Source organism: Aphelocoma coerulescens, chromosome 15 (assembly GCF_041296385.1).
Source record: "Aphelocoma coerulescens isolate FSJ_1873_10779 chromosome 15, UR_Acoe_1.0, whole genome shotgun sequence".
In the NCBI taxonomy this organism is placed as follows: Eukaryota; Metazoa; Chordata; class Aves; order Passeriformes; family Corvidae; genus Aphelocoma; species Aphelocoma coerulescens.
Window position 1 is genome coordinate 1,726,087 of NC_091029.1, and position 25,305 is coordinate 1,751,391.

Consider the following 25,305-nt stretch of genomic DNA (forward strand, 5'->3'; position numbering starts at 1 on the left):
CAGAGCAGTGTGGGCAGCAGGTCAAGGGAGATAATTCTGCCTCTCTGCTCTCATGAGATCCCACATGGAGAGCTGCCCCAGCCCTGGGGCCAACAGCACCAGCACCTGGAGCTGCTGCAGCGACTCCAGAGGAGCCCCCGGAGCTGCTCCAGGGCTGGAGCCCCTCTGCTCTGGAGCCAGCCTGGGAGAGCTGGGGGTGCTCACCTGGAGAGGAGAAGCTCCAGGGAGAGCTCAGAGCCCCTTGCAGGGCCTAAAGGGGCTCCAGGAGAGCTGGAGAGGGACTGGGGACAAGGCATGGAGGGACAGGACACAGGGAATGGCTTCCCATGAGAGACAGCAGAATGAGAAATGAGGCAGAAATCCCTCCCTGGGAGGGTGGGCAGGCCCTGGCACAGGGTGCCCAGAGCAGCTGTGGCTGCCCCTGGATCCCTGGCAGTGCCCAAGGCCAGGCTCCAGCATCCTGGGATAGTGGGAGGTGTCCCTGCCCATGGCAGTGGGTGGCACTGGATGATCTTTAGGGTCCCTTCCAACTCAACCCATTCTCTGATTCTATGGTTTAATCAAGTTGAATCAAACACCTCAGTTCCACAAGGAAATAAGTTTTTTCTGCTGTTAAACAGCTTTGATCACTCCAGAATGGCTTTTCAGGGTGTCTGCTGACAATGGAAGCTGCAATCCCCTGGCCTTGTTCAGTCAGACAAAGCCCATGTGGACGTTCTCACAACATCTGCTCCCCACACGTTTCTCTCCCAGCGTGTTTTAGAGTCAAAAACTTCCCCTGATCAAACTTATGAAATCTTCAGTGCTTTGTGTTTTGGCTGATGTGTTTCAAGAAATCTTTTAAAATTTCATCTTTCTCCATAAAATTCACCCTGTGGCTTTCAGAGCATCCTGACAAAACAAAACCATTTAATTCTCTACGACAATTAATTTGGGGATGGTAATAATTGCACAAGCTCCTATCTCTGCCACAGAGACATAAAACACTCGCTATGGGCATGGGAAATAAAGTAATACAAAAGAAGAAGCTCTTTTTTCCTATTCTGTACTCTCTCCACAGTAGTTAATTTGCTCTGAGTTTAAAATCAATCCTTCCAGTGTGGGATTTTAGGAAAGCTCAAGGCTTCAATCCTGCTGCCATTAATCAGTGTTAAAATTCACACTGAAACCTGTGATCTGGGAGCCACAGATTCCAGTTTTATTTAAAAACAATGTTGATAATCCCCTAATATTTCTGGGATGAAGATCTACTCTATATTGAATTTACATTTCAAATTTTTTTTCTATGAAATGATGAATATTGGGGAGGACAAAATCCCATTCTGGGCAGGTTCCTTTGCATGCAAAGTACAACAGAAAGGCACTCTTAAAAGGGAACTGCAAGGCCAAAGGTCAAAGTGATTTCAAGTAAGAAATATGCATTAAGTGCAATGGATAAACACATTGGGGACGTTTTTGCACATCAATGCATTTAACCAACTTCTAAAAAATATGTAAATCATCTGGGTTTGCTAAAAATTACTGATCCTATCCTGGTTTTTTTTAGACATCAGGATTAAGTGGGTTTGGTTTTTATTTCTGACCCCAGAGCAAGCAAAGAAAAAGCTGCTAAAGCCTGACATTTTCCCATTTAGTTGAAGGGGAAGGTAAGCTGCTTTCTGAGTCTGGGTCAGCTTCCACCTTGGACTGAGTGTGCTCCTTTAATTGGTGTCTCAATATAAGTCCCATGAGCAAACCATGATTTCTGTAGGAAAAATAAATTCTTTGAAGTTTTTTTTCCTCAAACAAATCAGGCAAGTGTTGCACCCAGCAACCCCATTTCAGCCTGAGTTGTAGAAATGGGCACCTCTAAGGACAATTTTTCTGGGTGTTCTTGTCTGGCAGCAACCAGAAATGCAATTCTCCAACCTCCCATTTAAAGGAAACCTCAGCAGAGCAAACACAGCCATCTGTGTAAGCAATTCACAACGTCAGTAAACCATTACTCAACCAATAGCTCACATTTTTGGGGGAGGAAACAAAATTCCTGAAGACATAGTTCAGATACTATTCAGATTCAGATTCATAGCTGGAAATACAGAAACGTTTGAGGCTGAGGGGTGCAGAGTCCTGGGGAAATATTGATTGTTGCATTTGAAAACCGCTTTGGAATAATGACAGTCTGGGACTTAGAATTCCATTACTGCACCAGAAAGGATCTGCAGCATGGACATCTAAAAGAGCAGTGCTGCCAGCCACAGACCAAGCCATCATTTTCCCAGATAAGAAGACAATGCCAGGTATTTTTCTATTATTAAGTCTATTGTTCCTCAAGCCTTCAGCCTCAGCTGGAGCCCTCTTATAAGAAACAGCTAAAATACATCTCTTCAATGTCTTATTCTTTACTTTGACTAAGTTCCTGGTTGCCTAGAAACTCTTATCTAAAAGACCTGGACTTTAATTTTTTCTCTTTTTCTTTATATTTTTGCCAACTGTTAGATAACAGATTAATCAAATCACATTTGTTTGTGACAGAAACCTGGATGACAGACTCAAAGCTGGGGAAGTGTTTGTTTCTTGCATCCCAGGAGTGCCAGACTCCACTGACGACCTTGCTACTAGCAACTTTCCACAGCTATAGAAATTGCAGATTATGTCTGCTTAGATCAAGAGCAATAACTGAGAATTATGGAATTGTATCATCACTGGATAGGACAGATTTATCTGTGGATTTATTCTGTAATTAGCAGGACACCCACTTCCACTTTGCAAGATTATTATATCACATTTTTATATTAAGGCAAATCAAGGTTTAGATCCAACTTTAGAATGTTCTGATGGACCTTCTGGATGCCTAAAACACCTTCTGCTGCATCAGACATCAACCAGATTCACAACTCCCATCCTATTTTAATGCCATAAACCTTATTTTTAAATAATCACCTGCTGTGTTTAGGGTCAGCGATTCTCACAGCAGAAGGCAGATTCTTCCCCTGATATTCAGTAACACAACAAACAGTGGAGCCAGGAAGAGCTTTGGCTCTGCTCTCCTCACCTTGATCTGCTAGTCTGCTGCATTTGATGGAAATGGATCACCTTTGCTTTGGGGGACATTGGTTCCACGTGTTAATCTGGACACCAGGTGTTGGAAGAATCAATTAGCAGAGATGTTTATCACCAAAAAGAAGAGGAGATAAGCTCCCAGGAGCAAAAGGGCTGCTGAATTCACCTGGCAGTGGATCCTGGAACGTTGAACTGAACAGCCAGATCCTCAGAGGTTCCTGGGGACACGTTTGTGCCCCACAGGAGGATGGTGCTCCAGCCAGAAACCTGCATGGATCTGCAAACTTCCCTCCTCAGCATCTTCCACCCATTTCTAGAGCTAAAATCTCTCATCAACTCTTTATCTCAAGAGGTTATGACAAAAAACGTAGGTAAAACTAAATATTCCTTCCACTCTCCTCCAAAGAAACCTCCAGGAGTCCAATATTCCAGCTCCTGAGTAATCTTCCCATCCATGCTTTTTTCACCTGAATTAAATCAGCCTAAAGAGTTATGCAGCATTTAGGTGACAAAACAGCATTTACATCCTTCAAAGCCACTCATCCCTGCTGTCAGTTGCTCTTAAAGTTATAAATTCCACCTCTTTTCTAACCAAAACCGTTTTTAGAGATAATAAGTAAGAGCACTGTAAGATTTTTAAGTGTTTTTAAAAAGTACATTTAAGAATATAAAAGGGACTTAGAAGTCATTCAGAAACAGGTAAAACTAAATTAGACTGACTTCATTTCCATTTAATTTTCTATTCTCATCAAGCTTAGTTTATTCAGGTCTGATTAATTAATGTCTGCAAAGAGTTCTGAAAATATAAAACACTACATAAATACTAAATAATAATAGAGTGCTTAAGGAAAAGCTCATTTGTTAATTTGCATGGAGTTTTAGGAATTAGCATTTATTTATTTCCTCTGTGCAAGCAGGCCCATCCAATCCCTTTTAGCTTTTAGTAGAAATTACTTTAGCAGCTACAGGACAATGCATCTTCATGGATTTTATGTGTTCCAGGTCACAGAAAACGCATTTAGGAGGACTTGCAAAGTTGTACAAAGTCAAACCCATGTCCCATCCATCCCACGTGGCTGGTGGCTCCCAGGGTCCCTTCCCCCTCCAAACTCCTCCCAGCAGCTGGGAATGAGGGAAATGGGAGCTTGGCTCTGGATTTGCTTTTCCTTTCCATCCATGGTGCTCTGCACCTCACCAACTCTGTGCTCTGCACCTGAAACCACAATGCCATGTGCAAGATGTTCCTGCAGCACATTCTGTCATTTTTATATCTGATTCACCATTACTGCTTGATAATACTCCATCCACACAATTAGAGTTTTGTTTCATCTCCTACGTGCTTCAAAAAAAAAAAGGAAACAGAAGAAAATTCTCTCTTGACTTTTCTGCACATAATTTCTGCCCTATCACTGGGCTGCCAAGTGTAGCCTTTGGCAGTAGGAACTGGAAATTAAAATTATTTGGGGCCTTGTTTCCATTACAAGCATCTTTCCTTGCTTCTGGTCAAGCCAGTGGCCATGCAGAGGAAAACACCAATATTTGGGGGTTGTATGGTGTAATAGAAAGAAAATCAGCACAGACCAACTCAGAAAAGAAGGCTAAATGTTCATGAGGAAGCAAGTAAAACAGGGTGGGTGTTTCTGAGGGAAGTGCTGTAACATCCAGACTCTCTGGCTGTTTCTCTGGTTTTACACCTGAATTTCCCCACTGAAATCCCTGTAAAGCTCTGGTACTCAAAAGTCCATCAGGCAAAACACAGGTCAAAGGTCCCTCCTAGAAAAGGTGCCTCTGATTTTACCAGGAGATATTTGCACTTTCTAAATAAATCATCAGCTTCAAGTTTCTGCACACGTACACCTCAAACCTGCTGGACACCTCCATCTTCAGGAAGTATTTTGACCTTTTTGTGTAACTCCAAGCAGACCTTTTAATAAATTGACACTTTGCAGCTCACTGGACTATTGGGCTTGTTTGGAGAAAAGCAGAGCAGCAAACAGTCCAGTTGTTTGGTTTAGCAATGAAGTTTCCCACACATGCAATGCTAATTTATTTCATTGAAAATGTCCCCACTAATTACAACATTTACCCTCGGAGCACAGGCATGGCAGTGCCATTAATACAGCAGAAGACAACGGCTCCAGAGGAGCTATTTCCATGTACCAGGCCAATAACCCACAAATGGTAAAGGATTTTCACAGAAGACCCAAATGGTTTCCAAGGAGCCATTACGGCACATCAGGTAAATAAAATATTATTGAAATGGATTTTTTGCATTTAAATCACTTGCAGCAGGTGCATAGGAAGCAGCTTATAATAAAAAGGCTCCCATTCCCTGGAATACTAACGAGGATCAAAGGAAACATTCAGCAAAAGGAAGCAGGAGCAGGTTCTTACCATGGCCAGAGGAACGATTCCCACAAACATCGTCCGGCTGACGAAGATCTCGGACACCACGAGCTCGCTCACGGAGTCATCCCACGGGTATTCCACCTGCCAGGTGATCTGCTGGGCCCCTGCCAGGCTGCTGGCGTTGTCAATCTCAAAATCCATCTGCAGGATCTCGTAGGAGGTCATGTTTGCTCTGGGAAACAAGGCGAAATTCCCCACAACATCATTAGGGTGTTGATAACAAAATGGATTTTCATTTCTCTTTCCCACCCACCAGAAGATTCGCCATTAGGTTTAACATGCAGGCTTGAGACACTGACAGAAACCGAAATAAAACTGCACGTGGGCAACTTTCTAAGTGAGGTGAAACTGGATCTTTTAGTTTCCTGAAATGGAGGCATTTTTCCCATTAAACTCAGGCATTCATTCTCCATAATCACAATGAACTTACAGAATATGCCACAAACCCTTGGAAAAGCATTGCACAGATGTTGCTAAATTATTTAATATACCATTATTATAATTTTGATGCTGCAGAACAACAGAATACTTGGCCATTCCTCATGTTGTACCAGAAATGAGCTCTTGTGGGGGGAAAAAAAGTCTTTCAAACCCAAACTCGTCTTTATCTCAGTGAAAAAATGGATTTGCAGAAATTATACATGACAATAAATGAGGGGTAGATTATCCCTATTTTCAATTCATGACAACATTCTCCTCATCAGTGGTGCAGACTTGTAATTATATGGCAATCCTGTATTTCTCATCTGGAAATAAAAGTTTAAAAGTAAAGAAATGGATGTAAATGCACAGCATTCAGAACTGAATTTAAGAATTACTTCTGCTTTCTTAACAACAACTCTTAGCACTTCCCTCAGGTCCAAAACTATGTAAATATTAATAATTAATCCTCAGGTTAGAAAAACAGATCTTGTTTTTGTGTTACAGAGAAGCAAACAGATGCCAAGATTTAACCAACAGCACTCGGCATATCCACAGCAGGGATCTGTTTAGAAAGCAGAGCTTTGCTCATCTGAACTTCCCCAAAAATTGAGTTGTTTTACAAATCACACAAAGTTTACATACAAATATTTACAAAGCATACAAGTTCCTGCCCCACCCTCCCAGACAGACCCTGCAGTGCAGAGACCTGGTGGAGGTTACAAAGCATGGAGAGGGGATGGAAATGCAGCTCTGGCTGCAGAGGCAGCTGCTTCTTCTGTTGGAGAGACAGCTGATTTTATCAATATTGCTGAAGTTTTGGGGTGAAATCTGAATCTGCTGTATGCCAGGCCAATGGTACATTCATCATCTGTGTGCCCCTTCCCCAAAGCAGGCACTCCAAGAGCTGTGCTCACAGAAAGTTTTAGCTGCTGCTGCAGACAACAGAGACTCAAAACATCCTTTTCCTCTTCCCAAATGCACAGAGGCAGAATCTGGGTTTGCCATATGTTTTTGAAGGAGCACTGTAAAGGAAAAAAATCTGAGCAGGAATTATTGATTTTTGTGTTTTCTTTCTGACAACAAACTACCTAAACATATGCTTCAGTGCCTGGAGGATGAATACTTTCCACGCTGACAGAAAGATAATATCCACCTCCAGGCAAAACTAGAAACTATTAAGCACATCTTTTGTGTGGCCAACCAGACAACCAGCAAAAACCTTTTAAGATAAATTTTATTACATAATAATAGGGATGTAATTAAACCATTTCTATTAAAAACATGACCACTGTGTGCACCAACTCAACTTCCTAGTTCTTTGTGTATCACCTCCAGCAGTCTGTTTTATCTAAATGATATAAAATTAATTTGCTCACAACACAGAAATAAGATTTAGATATGAGCTTTACAGTAACTATGGATTTAGATATTGGGCCTGTCAGGGTGTGTTTAGGTTTGCAATTTCACTTCAGTCTGTTCAAGTCAATAGTTGCCACTCACAAAAACACCCAGGAGTTGTTTCAAATTGAGAATAAAACCACCAATGGAGGATTTGGGTACAGATCCACCAATTAAATAATAGGGCAGGTTAGCCTGCAGTGACAAATCTGTTCCACAGGTCCCACTGACCAGCACTTCTTTGAGTTCAGTCCACCACGCCCTCAATTATTCCTTTCCTGTTTTACTTTTTACACATCCAGAAAGAAACAACAACTGTGGGTTTATACCTTATACATGAACCTTGCTCAGGTCCAGCTATATTAACTGTGAATTAAAACAAAGCTGCTCCCCAGGCCTCGATCCTGGTTCCAAAGAGAATCCTTGTCATCACTTGGAAAAACAACGTCAAATGTTTGGCAAAGGTTTTCTGCTTTGTCTCAGAAGCCAATTATGTAGCATGCCATGTTAATATTGATTAAAGAAGGCTCCACTGCTCTCTTGGGCTTCTGCTGAAAGAGATGGCCTTGAACCATCTTTCACCTACAGAGCCTCCCCTGAGTGCACAGCTTTAGCAAACCAGGATTCAGCCTTCTGCACTCTTATTCCCCAGCAGGTGAATGAATTTTCTCTAAAATTATGGTCTTCTTTTGTCCTCTTTAGAGATTCAGCCTTGGAGCAATGCCAGGTGCTGCAGTATCTGGGACACCGAGTACCCCACGGACGAATTCACCCTCTTTGTTCTGAGCCTCTTCCCCGGTTACAACTGGAACCAACTCATGATAAAACCTGCAAAGTGAATTTCTTTCATGCTCAGACTAGTGCTCACCTACTGGCTGCTGCATCTCTTATCCTACAGAGGTTTCCTAGTAGAAAGACTGGTATTACATTCATAATTCTTGCAATTTATTAACCACCCTCTGTAATACCGTGTGGGAGACCACTGCCTTTTTCCACTGAAATTGATGGAGGTTGCTAAAGTAAAACCAGAGATAAATTAAACCATAATCAAGACCTCAAATGTCAGCATTTACTTATGTCAGCTCCATTAGCTGATAAATTCACATCCCAACACCTGCATTTAAATTTCTCTCCTGGCTCTGCAACATATCACTGAAACCCTTTTTAAAAGCAGGAGTTCCACCCTGCCATGGCAAACCTTCAGCTTTTAGTCTGATTTGTGACTGGGGGTCAGACCCTTGGTCTTTGTAGCCACTGTCAATCTGCAGCTGCCTGGTGAAGACAAAATGCAACCAGTGGGAAAATCCACGAGCAGAGAAGACAAGGACTGTAACTCATGCTGTTATCAGCCATTAAATCCCGTTAAACCAAACTTTATCCTATCAAGATTTTTCAGCTTTTCCTGAAGACTTATTTCATTTTTCTCTTAAATAAGTTTGCACTCTTGGGGAAGAGTCTGATGGAATCCAAGGACTATAAATCACTTCTCCTTTTCACATCTTTCCTCTCTTTTTGTTAAATATTTCTATTGTCCAGTGAAGTTTTTTCTCGGTTTAGGATTTTGCCAAACTCTAGTTTAGAGAAGCAATAAAAAATAAAAAGTCAAAATTACTTTTATAAAAAAAGATTATTTCCTGCAAGCACAAGGAAAAGACCTTATAATTTTAGGCAGCTGGCATGCTTGCTAATAAGTCCATTTCTATGGAAATGAGTTCATAACTATTAATTTTGCCTGCTCCTGATCTATTCTTGATGAGCCTTTCAAATTTAGAAAAGCGCTTCATGATTCTCTCAATTTGGTAATTACTAACTCCCTTTGATGAATCCAGCCCAGTGTTTCAGACGTGAGACATTCATTACACATTTTTCTCTCTGGTGAGAAGAGGAAAAAAAACCCCATGGGTCTTTTTGGATTTATTTCCTCTCACAAACTCCTGTAAGTAGGTCCTCTTCTTCAAATGGTGATTTATAATCCTATTTGTGTACTTTCACAATCCTGTCTCTGCTAGGGGCTAGAAGAGTCCCCAAATCCATGGGATTTCTGCACAATCTCCCATTGTCTGGCCTCATATCTATCGAATGCATTTAAACCAGGTCCCAAACAGCCCAGTCACACTTTGTACCACGCCCAGTCCCCATTCCACACCCAGCCGTTGGGAGCCGTGGTTGGGATCCCAGTGTGGAGTAGAGTCTGAGCACAGAAAGGCAAATCCATTCCAAACAAAGCCAGCCTTAGCTCCAACCAGCTCCAGAATAAAGAGTTATTGGGACAGGAAAGTGTTTAAGTCCCAGAACTTTCCCAACAGACATATCCACGTGGGCAGTATTAAGTGTTTCTATGGAGCTGCACAGCTCATTTTTACAAAATATTAGCTCACTGTGAGGGTCCGGCATAGCTCTGATGTGAGAGGTTTTAACCAGCACCATGAAACCACCTGACACTGAAATAACAACGAGTTTAATTTGTCCAAGCCCAACATGGAATTACTGAATTAATGGAATGATACTCAGTGACTGATGTTAGGGCAGCAGCAACAGCACAACTGCTTCGTATTTACCTTAACTAAACAAGTGCCTATGAATCACTGTTAAGAAAGATTTGCACTGCTAACCAACCTGAAGGGCGTGCCCTGTGTGTTTGGGGAGAGAGAGATGCAGGATGACAGTTCAGGGCACTCTGCAGTGCCACACTGATGCCATGATGATTTTTGCCTTTTCCTTTAAACCCCTGTTATACCTTTTTACAACTTCAGTATTCTTAGTGCTTTTTACCTACATTCTTGGACTTGTTTTTTCAGCTAAGAGACTCAACATTTTAGAAGCTTCCTAGTTAGGGATCAGTGTGCCCCAGAGCCCAAGGTCCTCTCCAGAACACATTCTGTAAACTGAGATAGAACCATCCAGGAGAAGGTTCCTTGGGGAGGGGAGCTCACTTGAGCCTCTCATTGGGGAATCTTTGATAGATCTGCTAATTAGTAACACCTATAATGTTATACCAGATCTTTTGGGGGTGCACTGTGGTGTGCAGTGAGGTGCATTCGACCTGGATGTGTGCACCTAAGGATCCTTAAAATAAACACCAAGGTACAATCCCTTTTTCCCTTCTAACCGTGTTTGACTCTTGATTTTAAGACCAGGAAAAGGCATCACCACCGAGGCTTTGCTGGCTCACACTCACGGGTCAGCAACAACTGAGTTGGTAAAAGTCAGGGCCTTCTATTACTGCAGTTGGCTCTTACAGAAAATCACGAGTTCCATTCACTCATAAAACAATGTTTTCAGTAAATGGCAGTTTGTTTATGAGACCCACAGCAGTGTTAACAATACCCTAAAAAATGGAGCAGACATGAGGTATTGGAAAATAATTAAATGTGTGGTATCGTGTTGCTTGAGAGTTTTTTTGGGGTTGATAGTGGCCAGTTCTTACTCTGAAAAAATGTAAGAAAATTCAGTAAGAATTCAGTGACCTTACATTAACAAGGCACGTTAGTTTATAAAATACTTCAGTGGAAAGGTCTCACTTCTTTGATCTCAAGAGATTTAATTTTGTAAGTATGGTTTACAGAAGAGCAAACACTTACAAGAGAAGCCTTTTCAAAAAGTGATTGAAAATGCTCAAGACCCTAATTTCCTGCTGGAGTCAAATGAAGCAGCAGATGGCCAGGACCTCTCAGGGAAAAGATCCAGACTAAAGGTCCTGACCTTCCCCCCCTGAGAAAATTAAGATCCTAGCAGCCTGAGATGAAGGAAATGAAAGCAAATACCTACCTAGGGCAGCATGCAGTTTCTGAATTATGAAGATTTGCATATTGACAATCCTTCCACCTTGCTGGGTGCTGCCTTCCTGCACGGGGGCACCTCCGAACAGGAGCTGGCAGCAGCTGCCACTTGAACACCTGGGTGTGTTCCCACAGCTACAACATCCCTACCCCACCTCGCTGAGGTGAAGCACCTGGCATTTCACACAGGGTTTGACTTTATGAAGGGTGTCAAAACCTAAACCCTTTTCTCCCAGCATAAATAATTCCAATGAGGCTGTGAGGACACAAAGCTGTGTCAGAACTTGGAGCTGTTCTCCTGCCAGGGTGGTTTGCTGAAGAAGGGCCCTGGAGATGGAGCCCTGCAGAGATGGGAGCAGGGTCCTGCCAGAGCTGCAGTGAGGACGAACATCCCCAAAAGCCAGGGCAAACCCCATACACATCCTGAGCACTCCTGCAAGCTCTGGCACCCACGTGCAGACGTTCAGAGGGCACAGTGCCACTGTCCCCTATGCACAGCCCCCAGAGGGTTTGTTCTGAGGGACACCAGGCAGCAAGGGAGACACAAACCCTGAGGAACTCCCTGCTCATGCCTCATCCATGCCACAGCACAGCAGTGCAGGGCAGGAGTCCCAAAGACAGGATGGATGGAAAGTGGAAATGAAGTCTGCAGGGACGAAAAAATGTGCTTGGTTTCCTCTCATGATGCATTTCAAAAACTCAGTTTACCATTTGCTCTGCTGTCTAACTTGCTTTTGTTGTCCATATTTTCCCAAACATTTTTTGGTGCATCATCTTGGTTTTCTTTCACTGCCATAAAAGTTCATGCTCTTCACAGATATATGGGCAAAGAAAATGGCTACAGAGGACAAACCCAAGCTGCTAAATCCATTAAGAATGTATGGATTGACACAGCATGTTTTAATAATCCAGTAACAGCCATAAAAACAATGAGAAAATATTTTTGTTCAAAACACACCACCAAGAGCAGGTATTATGATGTTATTTTGCTTAGCCAACATTTTCCCACCACTGAAAACAATAAATCTAGATAATGAGCAAACCTTTTAAGCTCCTCAGCTTCTTCCACTGCCAATTCACAACTGTGCTGCTCACTAACAATGTGCAATAGCTTCCACTTTATTTGATTTTATCAACATCATCATGACAACCCTGGAGACAACTGAGACAATTGCTTCAATTATTTTTATTTGCTTGCACCCTTGTGACAGTGCACAGAAATGCTTCTGGTAAAACAGTCCTTAGATACTCTTTAAGCCAAGCTTTAACAAAACAACTTTTAGGACTGAACTCAGGATGAGTGTAATTGGTGAGCTCCACTGGTAACATTGCTGGGCACTGGGAGCCTATTTGTACCTTTGTCATTACTCTCCCCTTTTGGAACAGCGTGCAGTCTTTTGGGGCTTAAAAAAGCATTTTGATTGCACTGGAATATTTTTCTGACTACTATTTAGAACTTCTTTATTGCTGTGTTGTGTATTTCTTAAAATAAAGATTCTCAGTCAGGAGGAAGTGTCTTGTTGGGAAACACAACAAACACATCCAGTAGGAAACTGGGGCCAGGGTTTAGCTGATGTTGGATGCAAATATAGAGGGAGCTATTGTTGTTTAAAAAATAAGAATGATTTTATGATGAAAGACTTCTGCTGAAACCTATCCAGTTAATAAATATCAACAGCCCAAATGGTGCTTATGATTTTTCTTTAACTATTGAGAAATTCTTACATTTTTACATGCCATAATCACATGGTCTATTTTCAACATTGCTGTGAAAGCAGCTGAAATATATTATAAAGCAGAGATGAATTTTTAAATAACCAATGACTGAAAATTAAAGATAATAAATTCAGTAACATAAGAAGGTCTTTGCAGTGCAGGAACTCACATACAAAGATCTCTGCAGACTCTCCAAAGGCTTTTAAAAGAAGCAGAGTGGAGCTCAGGGAGCCTGGATGACCCAAGGCACAGGGAACTTTAGCCAAGCTGAGTGTGAATTTAATGCAGCAAACATTTCACTGCACCTCAGAGGAAACACGGGAGGGGCAGGGGCATCCAGAGGCTCCATAGTGGAGGTAGGAAGTATTCCCTGGAAATGCTTGGTGACACACTGGGCTGTCCATATTGCCACCACACGGGCAAATCCATGAGTTTCCTGCAGGTAACAAAGCAGAAGAGAAAGGCCACTCCTAACCCAGCCCCTCCACTGTCCCCACACTGGACACCAGCTCAGCACAGCTGAAGATGCTTCATTCAGACTCTTGCTCTTCCCCAGACAACTGTTAAATGGAGACATGCAACAGTTTAATTTATCTGTACCTCTTCCAGGTTTCCTGTGAGCCTCGGGAGGAGTGCTCCTACATGGCAGCTCCTGAACATGCACAATCACCTGAGGCTCTGGAGTTCTGCATTAACAAATACTCACACAGCTTCCTCACCTTCCTAGACAGAGATGAGACCTGGGTAAGTGACCTGGAGACACCCTAACAGCTCAGACCACATCTCCAGCAAGATTCCTTGACATTTTAAACCCTTTACTATTTTTATGTGCCATTAGCATTATGTGATCGGACTTTTCCCTATCCACCGATCCCATGAGAAAGGAAAAGCCCTACTAGAACTAGGAGGAAGTTCTTTGCAATCCTGTTGCTGTTTTGATTTCAGAATTACAATTGAGGCTGACAGCTGAATCTCTCTGGGGAGCAAAATCAACCAGAGGGGATCTAGAGATGCAAATTCCCCACGCACCGAGTTTATGAATGAAAGCAAAAGGGAGCCAGGCTGCAGCCTGGGACACGAGCACACCTGGAGTGCTGCAGGATACACGGAACGGTGACAAATGGGGCTCTCCTCCTGAGCATTCTAAAAGTCTGATTCAGCACTTTTGAACTTAATCCTTTGCTTAATAGGCAGACTGTGGAAATGACTAAATAACCAGTGCCAAACAGCAAAGACAATGGGAAGTTAAAAACCAGTCCATATATTCCTTCCTACGGCTTGCTAAGGCTGCACAGAACTCACAGATCTGCTGTAGAGGCTGCTGTTGTGCCACCTGCATGAAATAATTAAAGAAAAAATCAAAATAGGGGCATGGCAAGAATTATTTTATGCCTCCTACATTCTCTTCAACTCCAAACAGGTTTAAGCACCTAATGAACTAGACATGGCTTTCTTTGAATCCAGTGTACTCTTAGATGGAGAGGGAATGTGCAGGGTGTCCTGTGGCCAATTCACACTTGTGCTAAGAAATAAATGCCCATGGCAATATCCTCAAAGCAGTGAGGGCAGGGAGCAGGGCAGCAAATTAACATCAGCACAAGCAGGACCTCCTCTCTCCCCACTTCGCTGACAGACACATGGTGTGCACAAAATTGTTTTATTTTAAAGGCTGATAATTATGTTTTACAAAAGAGTTAAGCTCTTCCTCTCGCTGTTGGTAGCAACTGAACAGACAGTAAAAACATGAAAGTGAAACTGGCACAGAAACACCAGTTTCCCATGTTTTAATTAATAAACAAGATTAATTCATCCAGCTGAGCAAACACAGGGTGGATCAGGGGCTGCATTCAGTGTATGAACAGAAAGAGGCAGCTGCAGTGAGTCTCTGTACCTCCACCCTTTGCTAGCTGAGTTTAAAGTCCTGATCTTCACACCAAAACTACAAGCAAGAGATAAACAAAAGAGTTCTAATGTAAATCACCCCATTAAAAAACTATTTTTGTCCTTAAAATGAATCTGAATTTCCCTAGACACGCAAAGATAACTCCAAATAATAAGGCAGAGCGGTGGATTTAATATTTCTCCTTTTAAAAATCATTCCACAATTATTTTTTAATGGCACAAAAGTAAGGTCAACACCACAGTCACCCGTAACATCTCCAGGTCACCTTTCCAAAGGGCAAGCACGACTTTGTCACACTTGCAAGACAGTGATTTTCCAGTGCAGTGACAGCTCAAGGGGAGCTGCTGGGACATTGCCCAAAGCCAAGGCCATACCCTGAGCAAATGGGGGCAGGCACAAGTGAGGAATAAGGGAGGTTAATTCATTCAGCCTCTGAAAAGGAATAATTAGAAACAGAAGGGGGAAGTGGTGTTCCACCCGGCCTATCCTGCCCCCTTGGTTGTATGGTAAAAGCCAAAACATGATCCCAGAACTTCATTCCAATGGATTTCCTCAGCAATGAAGCCTTTAACAAACCTGAGATGGACAGGGCTGGGTGTCCAAGCTGACCAGACCAGACCAAAAGGACATTTCTATCCCAGCTCTTCTCAGGGAGTCTGAACAATGACCCAAAATGGCAAAATGACCCAAATACAACAGTAACAACACTGCTGTGGTAGATGTGGACATTGACTCCCTTATTACCCACTGTAAGTCACACAATTTAGGCCCAGTTTTGCTTTTTCATTTTCCTTGCTACTATCAAAAATTTTACCCAAGCAAAAATACCAGCTGTCACAAAGAACAAAGAGCCAGATAAAAGGATTTCTAGAAAAAGAAGGCAGGCTCCTGTAAGCACTGCAAATCATGCTAAACTACATAAAATATCCCTAACATCACGGGTTAATGTAAAGCAGAATGTACAAAATCATTCTCCTTCTATTCCTCTCTTTTCTGAATCTCTTCAGGATTTCATAATCTCTTCCCTTCTCCCACCCCCCTCCCAACTCCCTTCCTCCCCATACAAGAATATGCTCAGCCCTGGAAAATTGTTTAGCTGAAATCCTTAGATTTTGTCGAGCCCTGGCATTCTTTGGACAGCTGTATTTACACCCGTGGCTGCTGGGTAGTCACGCTGGAAGCAATTAGCTTTCATGCTTTTTCAATATCGCCTTTCAAAAACTTTGAGATCCCTCATCTCCATTGATTTAGATGTAGAGAAGCACAGAAAAAAAAATTAAAAAGAGAGTTCATCCATATGCTGAGCTCCTTTAGTCGAATTCAAATGCAGCAACTTCAGCTCCCCACCACCTAATGAATGCCACCACAGACACGTTCCCAGCCCAGCAGGGGAAATGCTCAAAGGCCTTAAAAACCATCACCACAACACTCAAAGCCAGCAGCTTCCAACACTGCTGGGTCCAGGAAAGGTTCAGCAGCCAGCAGCCATCTCTCATGGAGTGGGACAGGTCGCCTTTGAGCACGTCTGTGGAGTTTAACAACACTTTCAAGTGTGTCCTTTATATTTTTCTAAGAGAAAAATCTATCACTGCTGGACTATTTAAAAGAGGAGGAAAAAAGGAATGGAAAGAAAAACACAAGACCGTAGCTAAATGTATACTGATTGCAGTAATTGCATCCATTCCTCTGCTGGAAATCTTACATTGTATTTCTAATATGTGCTGATAAGTGCATTCACAACATGATTAACTGCCTCCAGACAAGAATGGCTATTATGTTTAACAGACTGATTAGCAAGTGACATAGCTGCAAACTGTACTCCTGGTAAATTGGCTGCTTTTAAATTACAGCAACTTTTTTATGGTTCCATTTTTAAAATTCAATGGCTTGTTACACATATGCAACGTAAATTCCTATCTGACAGTAAGTAATAGAGGATACTGAGCTTTTAACTTTTAATCTTCAGATCTCAATTAAAGCATTGCTCATTTTCTTTTTAATTACACTGAAATCTGTACCATACATGGCTCTTATCAGGCATCATCTCATTTTCAATATTGGTCTCTCAAAACCTACCCTTAAACACAGGGACAGCGATTTCAGTCCATCTCTTTCAGAAGTTCTGCCTTATTTTTGCTGGTTCTGTAAGCAGACAACTAAGATGGGATTTAGTGTATTCTTCCCAGGATTTGATTAATTCCCTCTTCTCACAGCTGCAGGCACCTTTCCCATGGACTCTCACAGAAGCCCCGGTGCCCTCAGAGCAGGGCAAAGGGAAGAAGAGCCGGGTCTGTCCCTGTTCACCTCCTGGAACTAAACCACAGATCTCAAATCCAACCTCAGTTCAGGCTGGCCACAGCATGAGGCTCATCCCTGCTACAGCCAGGACTGTTCCTACTTCAAGTGAAATGAGCTCCTTATTAATTCCCTGTATTTTATCCCAACAAAGAGTAGGATTTAGGCACCCAGCTCCTTGCAGTGCTACTGCAAATCCTGCCATCCAATGCACGGCTCTGGTTTTTTTGATTGCTCTTATTTTTATCTCTGCAATGTATAAGAGCACCAGCCTTGTTTTGGGCTCTGTGCATTTCATACAAACACAGCTATAGAGACAGTCATGACCCCAGAGAGTTTGCAGTCCACAAGACAGAAAGAGAAAAGAGATTTAACAATCTGCACCAATTTAAATTCATACAAAAGGCACAAACTCTTTAAGTATAAATTTATCTAGAGACTTTCAAGCTCAATGACTCCATGTACTTCAAACCAACTTATTTATAACATAAAGCTTAGTATAACTTGTAAGGAGATAGAATAAATCAATTTGCTCTATCACAGAACTTCATCAGATACAATACAGATGGCTCTGCTACCATGGTTAAAAATAACCTACACATTTTTAAATCAGCTCAAGGCATTTATCAAACCAGGAAACTGGTGGAGGAGGATGCTGTCTAGCTTGTACACAGTAATGGGAATATCCACCCAGCAGTTTGGGGCTTTTATTAATCTTACCTCATGTGTTTATAATTTTATTCTGAACTGGGAAATTCAGTTTCCAAAATCATTAATCTTGGCTAAATACCAGGACAGAGCAACTTGAAGTTGTCTATTGAATGTAGATTAAGAGGGGAAAAAATAATCCAAAGGGCAGCCTGATTGTAGAAGGGGACAGAAAACACTCGAGTAACAAACCCACTGTACAGCAAACCTGGCGTCCTGGCTGAGCATCCCACACTTCCTGCTGGGTAAAAAAGGATGATGGGAATTAGCAGACCCTGAGAGGTAAGCCCTATAATAAATTAATTGTCAGAGAGATTGCACCAGAGAAGTGGCTGTGCAGATCCTGGCATCCTCCTGCATGGTCCTCAGCCACTCAGCTTGTGTTTCCCAGATAATGTGCACCAGGCAGGGAGACAGAGTGCAAAAACCCCACAGCCCTGCAAATAATGCTGTTGCAAGAATGAAATTCATTTGTTTCTCAGCTTTCGTCGCTCTTGTTCTCACATTCCACCCACAGAGGGAAAATTAGGTGTTGATGTTTGCTCAGGATTTATTTACTAAAGGGTTTACTGCAAGGTTTCTGAAGGAGAAAAGAAATAGATTCAGCTTTTCCCATTGGAAGGAAAACCATGATATCCCAGCACAGAGGGGACATAAAGCCACCATGAACGAAGGGCTCAGGATGCAGATGCCCAAAGAGACATTCTCTATGCTGGGAGGAAATGCCAGTACCTGTGCAACCCCTGCAAAAGGAGGAGGGAGAGCTCATGCTGTGACCACTTTTTTACTCTTTTTTAAACCAGGTATAATAAGCTCCTGGGTCAGCCAGGGCTTTGACATCCACTGCCTAAGATTTTTCTTCATAATGAGCTCCCTAAAGAAGACCAAGAGCCTTGGTAGCTCAAATAAAGGCAGATTTCATCACAATAAACCTCGAATACGTAACTTACTAAACAGGGAAAACTCCAAGAGGCTGGATCAAACAGAAGGGAAACCAAAAGCCGTGTACACAGCCCTCCCCCAGGCCACGGGTCACTGCAGGCAGGCCCTCCACACTTGTTCCCAGCTAACCTGGAGACTTCCTGGGGTGCAGCAGAGCCTGCCTCTCACCTGGTGCTCCCCAGGGAGATCCCTCCATGCCCCCGAGCCTCCTGCTCCCTGTGCACCCCTGCTCCAGCCACCCCAACCAGCTCCAAGCCGTGGCTCCCCTACACTTCCACATCCCCCCTTCCCTGGGAGGTGTCGTGCACTTCATGTTCAAGTCTCAGGGCCAGTTCACCATTCTGAGCCTCCTTATTCCATTATAATTTTGGCCTCCCAGTTCACCATTTTCATACATCAAAACACTGCCCAAAGTTAAGACCTAGCAATTATTTGATCAAGAATTACCTGAGAGATTCCTCCCCCAAGCAGATGCTCAGTGCACAGGGCAGGAGCACACAAGAAATTGAACTCTCTGAAGGCCATTGAGCTTTACAGGCTGCTTTCAGTGGGCAGGACAGGAAGATCTATTTCCAATCTAATCCCTGTTCCTGAGGACAGCCATAAATTTAAAAAGCAACAATCAAAATATAAACAAATTCTGGCTAGAATATCAAGTTCAATGTTTACTTCTGCCTTTAGAAGATAAATTTAAGAAAACAGAGATACCACTAGAATTCATTAGATACACAACTCAAACTTATTGCATATTAAAATATATATTAGTTGTTCCCTGCTACATCACTTTATCCACTGCTCCATGCCTGTATTTTGTTTTCCAGAGGATTACAACAGCACATCTAATTATGTGAATACTTCTGCAGGCTGTAATTGGGAATGAGATCAGTTGATTAATTGCTTTTAATAGGGATTCAAACAAGTACTGGGAGAACATGGGAACATCCCTCTGAGCAACCTGGTCTAGTGGAAGGTGTCCCTGCCCAGCTGGGCCTTGGAACTGTATGATCCTTAGGGTCCCTTCCAACCCAGGCTATTCTATAATTCTGGGATCTCATTTTGGTAATCTTTAGCATCTTACTTTCTCATCTTCATTATTCATGAAATTATCATGGATAATAGGCCCATGTCTTCCTCCCCCTCCATTTCATTATTATTTCATTCCATTGTTTACCAAGCATCCAAAGCCCAACTGGAAATCTGCTCCCAGAAATGAAAGGATCACAAATCTGCTCCCTGAAATGAAAGAATCACAACAGGAAACAGCTGCAAAGAAGATCAATCGTACAGAGGTCTAGTGAATAACCCAGCGGGCCACAATGCTGCTTTGGAGATCTGCAAGCAGCCAAGAGATGACAATACTCTAATTAAAACAGCAAACTGCAAAATGTATCCAAAAGGTCTTCCTCCCCACCTACCCCTGCACAGATACCAGGCAATAAACTAAACATCAAGTTGCTCCGGGAGTTGTTTCCATAAACAAAATACAGATAATGAGGTATCCCTCAAAACTCTTCTCTTTTTTTAAATTTTAATTTAAAATTGAGAGGAGCATGTGAATAAAAGGAAAGGCGTCTGAGGCAAAAGGACAGATGGTTCTGCTTCCAGAGCAGTGCACAAAACTGAGGTCTATCACCAGCCTTTTATTTTACTTAGAGCTTTTTTACTTACTCTTCTTTCTCTCTTCACTCACCTATTCATCTCCCCCTCAGAGTACTGAAAACTCAAGCTCCCATTCTTCCGATTCAAATTCAAATTGAAACACACACAAGCACAGCCCTGCTTTCAGTGCAGAAATTTGAAGGGTTCTCTTGCAGACTTTGGGGGCTTTTTTTTTTTTTTTCTTTAAGTGTCTAACAAGCCAATTACAGTGGCTGAATCAGTACCTTTCAGATGAATACACAGGAAATGAGAGGAACATGGCAGTGGTGACACATCTTCCAGCCTGAGCGCCCTGGAACATGTGGCATGTGCTATTATTTTATGTATAATGAGTAACTGCTACTGTGTTTATCTCATCAAGAAAACCACTTTCCCCCTCGCTTTTGCATTCCCTGGGTGCTTAATGAAGTGGTTTTGCTTTTGATGAAGGTAAAGGCATAAATAATCTCTTCAGAACGATGCCTGTGCTTTGGTCATGGTCTCTATGGAGGCACTCACATCCTTGGCTGCCAAGAGAAGCAGCCGAGGCCGCCTCTTCCAGAGCCTGGGGTGCAGGAGGTTTTCCATGAAGCAGGGCAAGCAGAGAAGAAGAACCCGTGCCACTCTCATTTCTGAAGATGTGCATAACATTATTCCCTTTCTATTAAGTCCCTGTTCAGTTAAACCCTCTGAGACCCCACTCACATGACAATGTTGAATGGGTTAATTGACTGCATTTCACCTGGCACGTTCCAGTGCAATAAAATGCAATGCTCCAATTCAGAGCAAATTTCCCTGAAATAAGGCAGTGCATGGATATCATCCTGGCTGAGCACTAAACACTTGAAGAAAAGCTGAGGTATCCTGGATTTCCTGTTGGAAATCCTGTTATTGAGCGGCTCAAGTTACTCCAGGGCTGTTACTGAGGTGGGTCCTTCAGCAGGGCTTTGTACCTTAAGCCCACAGGCCCTGGGCTTCTGCCTTGGTGGCCACTGGCACCTGAATGTCCCCTTGCCTTGGGAACACCAGAGGGACATCAGCCCCTCAGAGCCACACTGAGATATCCCACATTCATTTAGCATGGGAGTGATCATACCCCAGAGAGCACACACAAGCTTTAGGGACACAGACATCAACCAACAGCAGTGTTTGTGTGAGGAGACCTGCAGAGGGTGCACCAGGCAGGAGAGCCAGCATTTTCTGATTGATAAGGGAATTGTTCTGATCCACCTGGGTCACTGCTCCAATTCTGCAACAGCTGAGCAATTGTTACCAGCTGAACCATCAGCACCAGGATCAGTAGCATCAACACACTTTTCCTCTCACATCTAACATATTTCCTTCCTGTACCTACACTTTTGGTCTTTAACCTTGGGGGGAAAAATTATGTGCATTATAATTAAAAAGAAAAGGAAAAAATAATTTAAAGCTAACAGTCATTGCAATCACCATAATAAATTTATAGGAAATACATGTAACTATTGCCATGGCAATCAGGAAACTGTTTTGTTATAATTAAAAGGATAATTACCTTTCTCTATTTTAACAAACTCATGAATTAAAAATTTAGGAGAGCTTTGCCAGAGTAAATTTATCTGCATACATTACAAATAACACATTCTCATGGCATTTTTCTCTTTAACTCATCGTGTTTTCTATATATCTCTTTATGCCATGTTGTAGAATTCAAGGTCAGGTTGGACGGGGCTTGGAGCAACCTGGGACAGTGGAAGGTGTCCCTGCCCATGGCAAGGGGTGGAACTGGATCATCTTTAAGGTCCCTTTCAACCCAAGCCATTCTATGATTCCATGCAGTAAGAAAACTCCACAAATCTACAGAATAAAGGAATTTGTGAAAGTTACTTGGCAGATAATTTCAAATTACAATAGCATGTTCAAATCCCACAGAGCCTGGGAACAAAGCAAGCAGAGGCAAAGCAAAGCTTTTGCTACAAATTGTACATCCAGCTCAAGAAATCAGGTTGAATAACTCACTGTTATGTTTTGGTTTGTCACCTCTTATAATACAGCACAGAGCAAAATTCCTTGCTGAAGAATGAATGTAACCTATTTAGAGCTCCTTTCAGCAATGATTTTATGTTGTTTGCAGGTGCAGGTCACAGGTGAAATATAGACCATGATCCCTTTTGTTTGAAATATAGATCTCTATAAACTGTCTTACAAAACAACTGTCTGGGAAACTGCCTCTTCTTTTTACTTTTTGTTGGTAGTAGAAAAAATAGACATATGCTTGTTACTTAGCTGAAATAAAGATGCTTCTGAAGACCATAAAGGGAAACAAATTGAAATTATAAGAAAACGTGAGCTGTAAGGATATTTAGTATGTAATTATTTAAGTAGAAGACCTTTAATAAACTGGATGCTCAACCTCAGTTTATAAACTCGGTATTTAAAGACCAGTTCCCTTTCTGGGGAAAAACAAACCAGGACTGGTGTTAGATCAGTAATATATTTTAGCATGGCTTTTTCTTTTCTACTGTAAAAATGTCTAATATTAAATGTACAGTATTAAATTGGAAGAAAAGCAAACATTAGCCAGGGCAAAGAATCAGAAAAAAAGCACCTAGAGAGATAATATACATAGGCACTAAATAACCACGTAGAAAACTAAAGGTGGTGCATCTCTGCAACAATAAAATCAAGAGGTCCAGGGAGCAGCAGAACTGATGAAAATGAGCTTCAAAACAGGATGTAGCAAGGTCAAAGTGAGACATTTCCTGGCTATTCATAGCAGGGCTCTCCTTGGTGGCTTCTCTGGTGCCCAACAGGCATAGAGATGAAAAGCTGTTGCTTTTCTGTCTGAAGGATTTTTAACCCAGACACTCCTCTCTCTCTAACGTTTGTATTTCAGGAAAGGTACAGGAATTCAGCATCTTGGAAAACCCTACCTTGGTCAAATTTGGATGAAAACAGGACACAGAGCTCTCTGGGAAAACAGGCCAAAACCAAACCAACAGATTTAGATGACACCAAGGATTGAAACATGATTTTCAAACAGACTGTGTGTGCCAAGAATGGAGCAGCCCGAAGCTGCAGCCGTGGCAGCCCCAAGATCGGACAGTGACTGCCCAGGGGGCAGCTGAAGGGCCAGGCCCCGTGGAGCTGTGAGAGAGACAGGAATGGTGTGGCTGCAGAGTGCTGCAACCAGAAATAAAGGCAGGCTGAGCCCTGCTCCTCTCCAGAGCAGCCTGGATGCAGGGGATGAGCAGCTGCACTCGAGTGCAGCATCTCTGCTCCGTCCTCCACGTGCTTCACAGCCAGCCAGCATTTGCTGCTGCATTTCGGTGCTTGCAGCCTCCATCATCCCATGACAACGAACCAGAGAGGTTTAAACTTTCCTTCCAAGGATTTACATTAACCCAGGCATGCCTGCATCACCCTGGTTCTGCTTTAGAATTAGAGCTTTGCCTCAGGAAAATTCAAAGCCCGTGTCAGCAGTTTATCAGATGGCTTCAAGCTAAGGGACACAGTAAAGGACAACACCTGAATCTGCAGCCAAATGGCCCCGTGCAGGCCAGCGACCTGCACACTATAAATATAAATAACCAGTACCCAGCCAGGCTGAGGGGAGGGAGAGCTGCAAACATCCCACATGGAGCAGAATCTCCCAGTTGCTCAGCTGCTCCTTCCTCCTGGAGACACTGAAAGGAGAAACACTGTGGATTCAGCAGGTCACAGTCCCAGCTCATTCCACCATCTCAGAGTAAATGAAGGAACAGGCCATGCTGAGCACAGGAAGGAATGGGGACTATTCCTTTTACCTTACACCAGGTTTGTGCTGGTGTCACTGCTCTGGTTAGGGGTCCAGTCAGATATCACTGTCCTCCTGTGATCCCAAAGATCCGTGGGGAATGATGTCTAAGGGAGTGTCAGGGAAAGCAAGCAGTGACACACGTGGGCAGCCAGCAGCCCACAGTGCAGGGACTCAGGGGAAAAAAAAGAAATTTTAAAAAAAGGGAATTTTAATATTACTGCATAGGTTTTTCTTTTGCAAAGATGCCCCTTTCCTTTCCAAACCCACACAAACTTTTATGATCTACAACATCCTCTGGCACGGACTTCCCCAGGGTGTGCAGCTGGTGAAGCAGCACCTCCTTTCATTTTGAATCTGCCAGCTGCCAGTTTCAAGTGATATCACCAATTCTTTTTTGGAAAAGACAGTAATTTCCCTATTCACCTGCCACACCTGTTAATTTCTCCAGACAGGGCTCATTCTCATTGAGATGGGCATCTTCATGCCAGTGGATATATTCCCTTTCCTGCAGAAGAACACAGATGTTGCCTTCCTTGCTGCTAATTTTTATCTTTTCTCTTAATTGAAATTACTGTCTGCATCCCTAATATTATAACTAAATGTCCCATATGTTGATTATAGTGCAGTTTGCATAAATCCAGTTGAAGAAAGTCAGTAAATTTCTTTAAATAATAATTATTAGAAAAATATCCATTAGGGTAAATTGAAATTACGTTAGTTGGAAATTATATAGTTAAAATTATACTTTCTTTCAAAGTTACAAATTGTGACTGAATAATCCTTCAACCAGGCATTACAAGACAGGAATTCAGTGCTCAGCACAACGTAATTTTAGAGCGATGTGATATAACATAAGTGAATATACATGACTTAAACCTCTCTAACAGCTCCTTAACTATAACGTGTATTAAATGCTCAGAGAAATTCCTTCAGATAGCAGTGGTTCAATGAACGTAAAATGCTTGCAGATCAAAAAGTTTCAGGATCAGGAAGGCAGGGACACCTTCCACCATCCCAGGCTGCTCCAAGCCCCATCCATCCTGGCCTTGGGCACTTCCAGGGATCCAGGGGCAGCCACAGCTGCTCTGGGCACCCTGTGCCAGGGCCTGCCCACCCTCACAGGGAACAATTTCTGTGTATCTAACCTGAATTTCCCCTTTTCCAGTTTGAACCCAATTAATATTCCTTATTTAAACCTTGCTACTCATTTCACTCAAAGGTGAAATACAAAGCAAACATTGGGGATGTAAGTCTGGGCAAAGCCAGAGAAATGTTAC

At 42.6% G+C, this 25,305-nt stretch overlaps 1 protein-coding gene across 1 annotated transcript in view; it reads right to left on the reverse strand.

The window, feature by feature from the left end:
* TMEM132B (transmembrane protein 132B) overlaps positions 1–25,305 on the reverse strand; it is a 216,713-nt gene that overhangs the window by 58,270 nt on the left and 133,138 nt on the right. Inside the window, exon 4 of the mRNA XM_069030961.1 lies at positions 5,437–5,623. Within this exon, the coding sequence (XP_068887062.1) occupies positions 5,437–5,623 (187 nt within the window). The remainder of the gene's footprint in view (positions 1–5,436; positions 5,624–25,305) is intronic.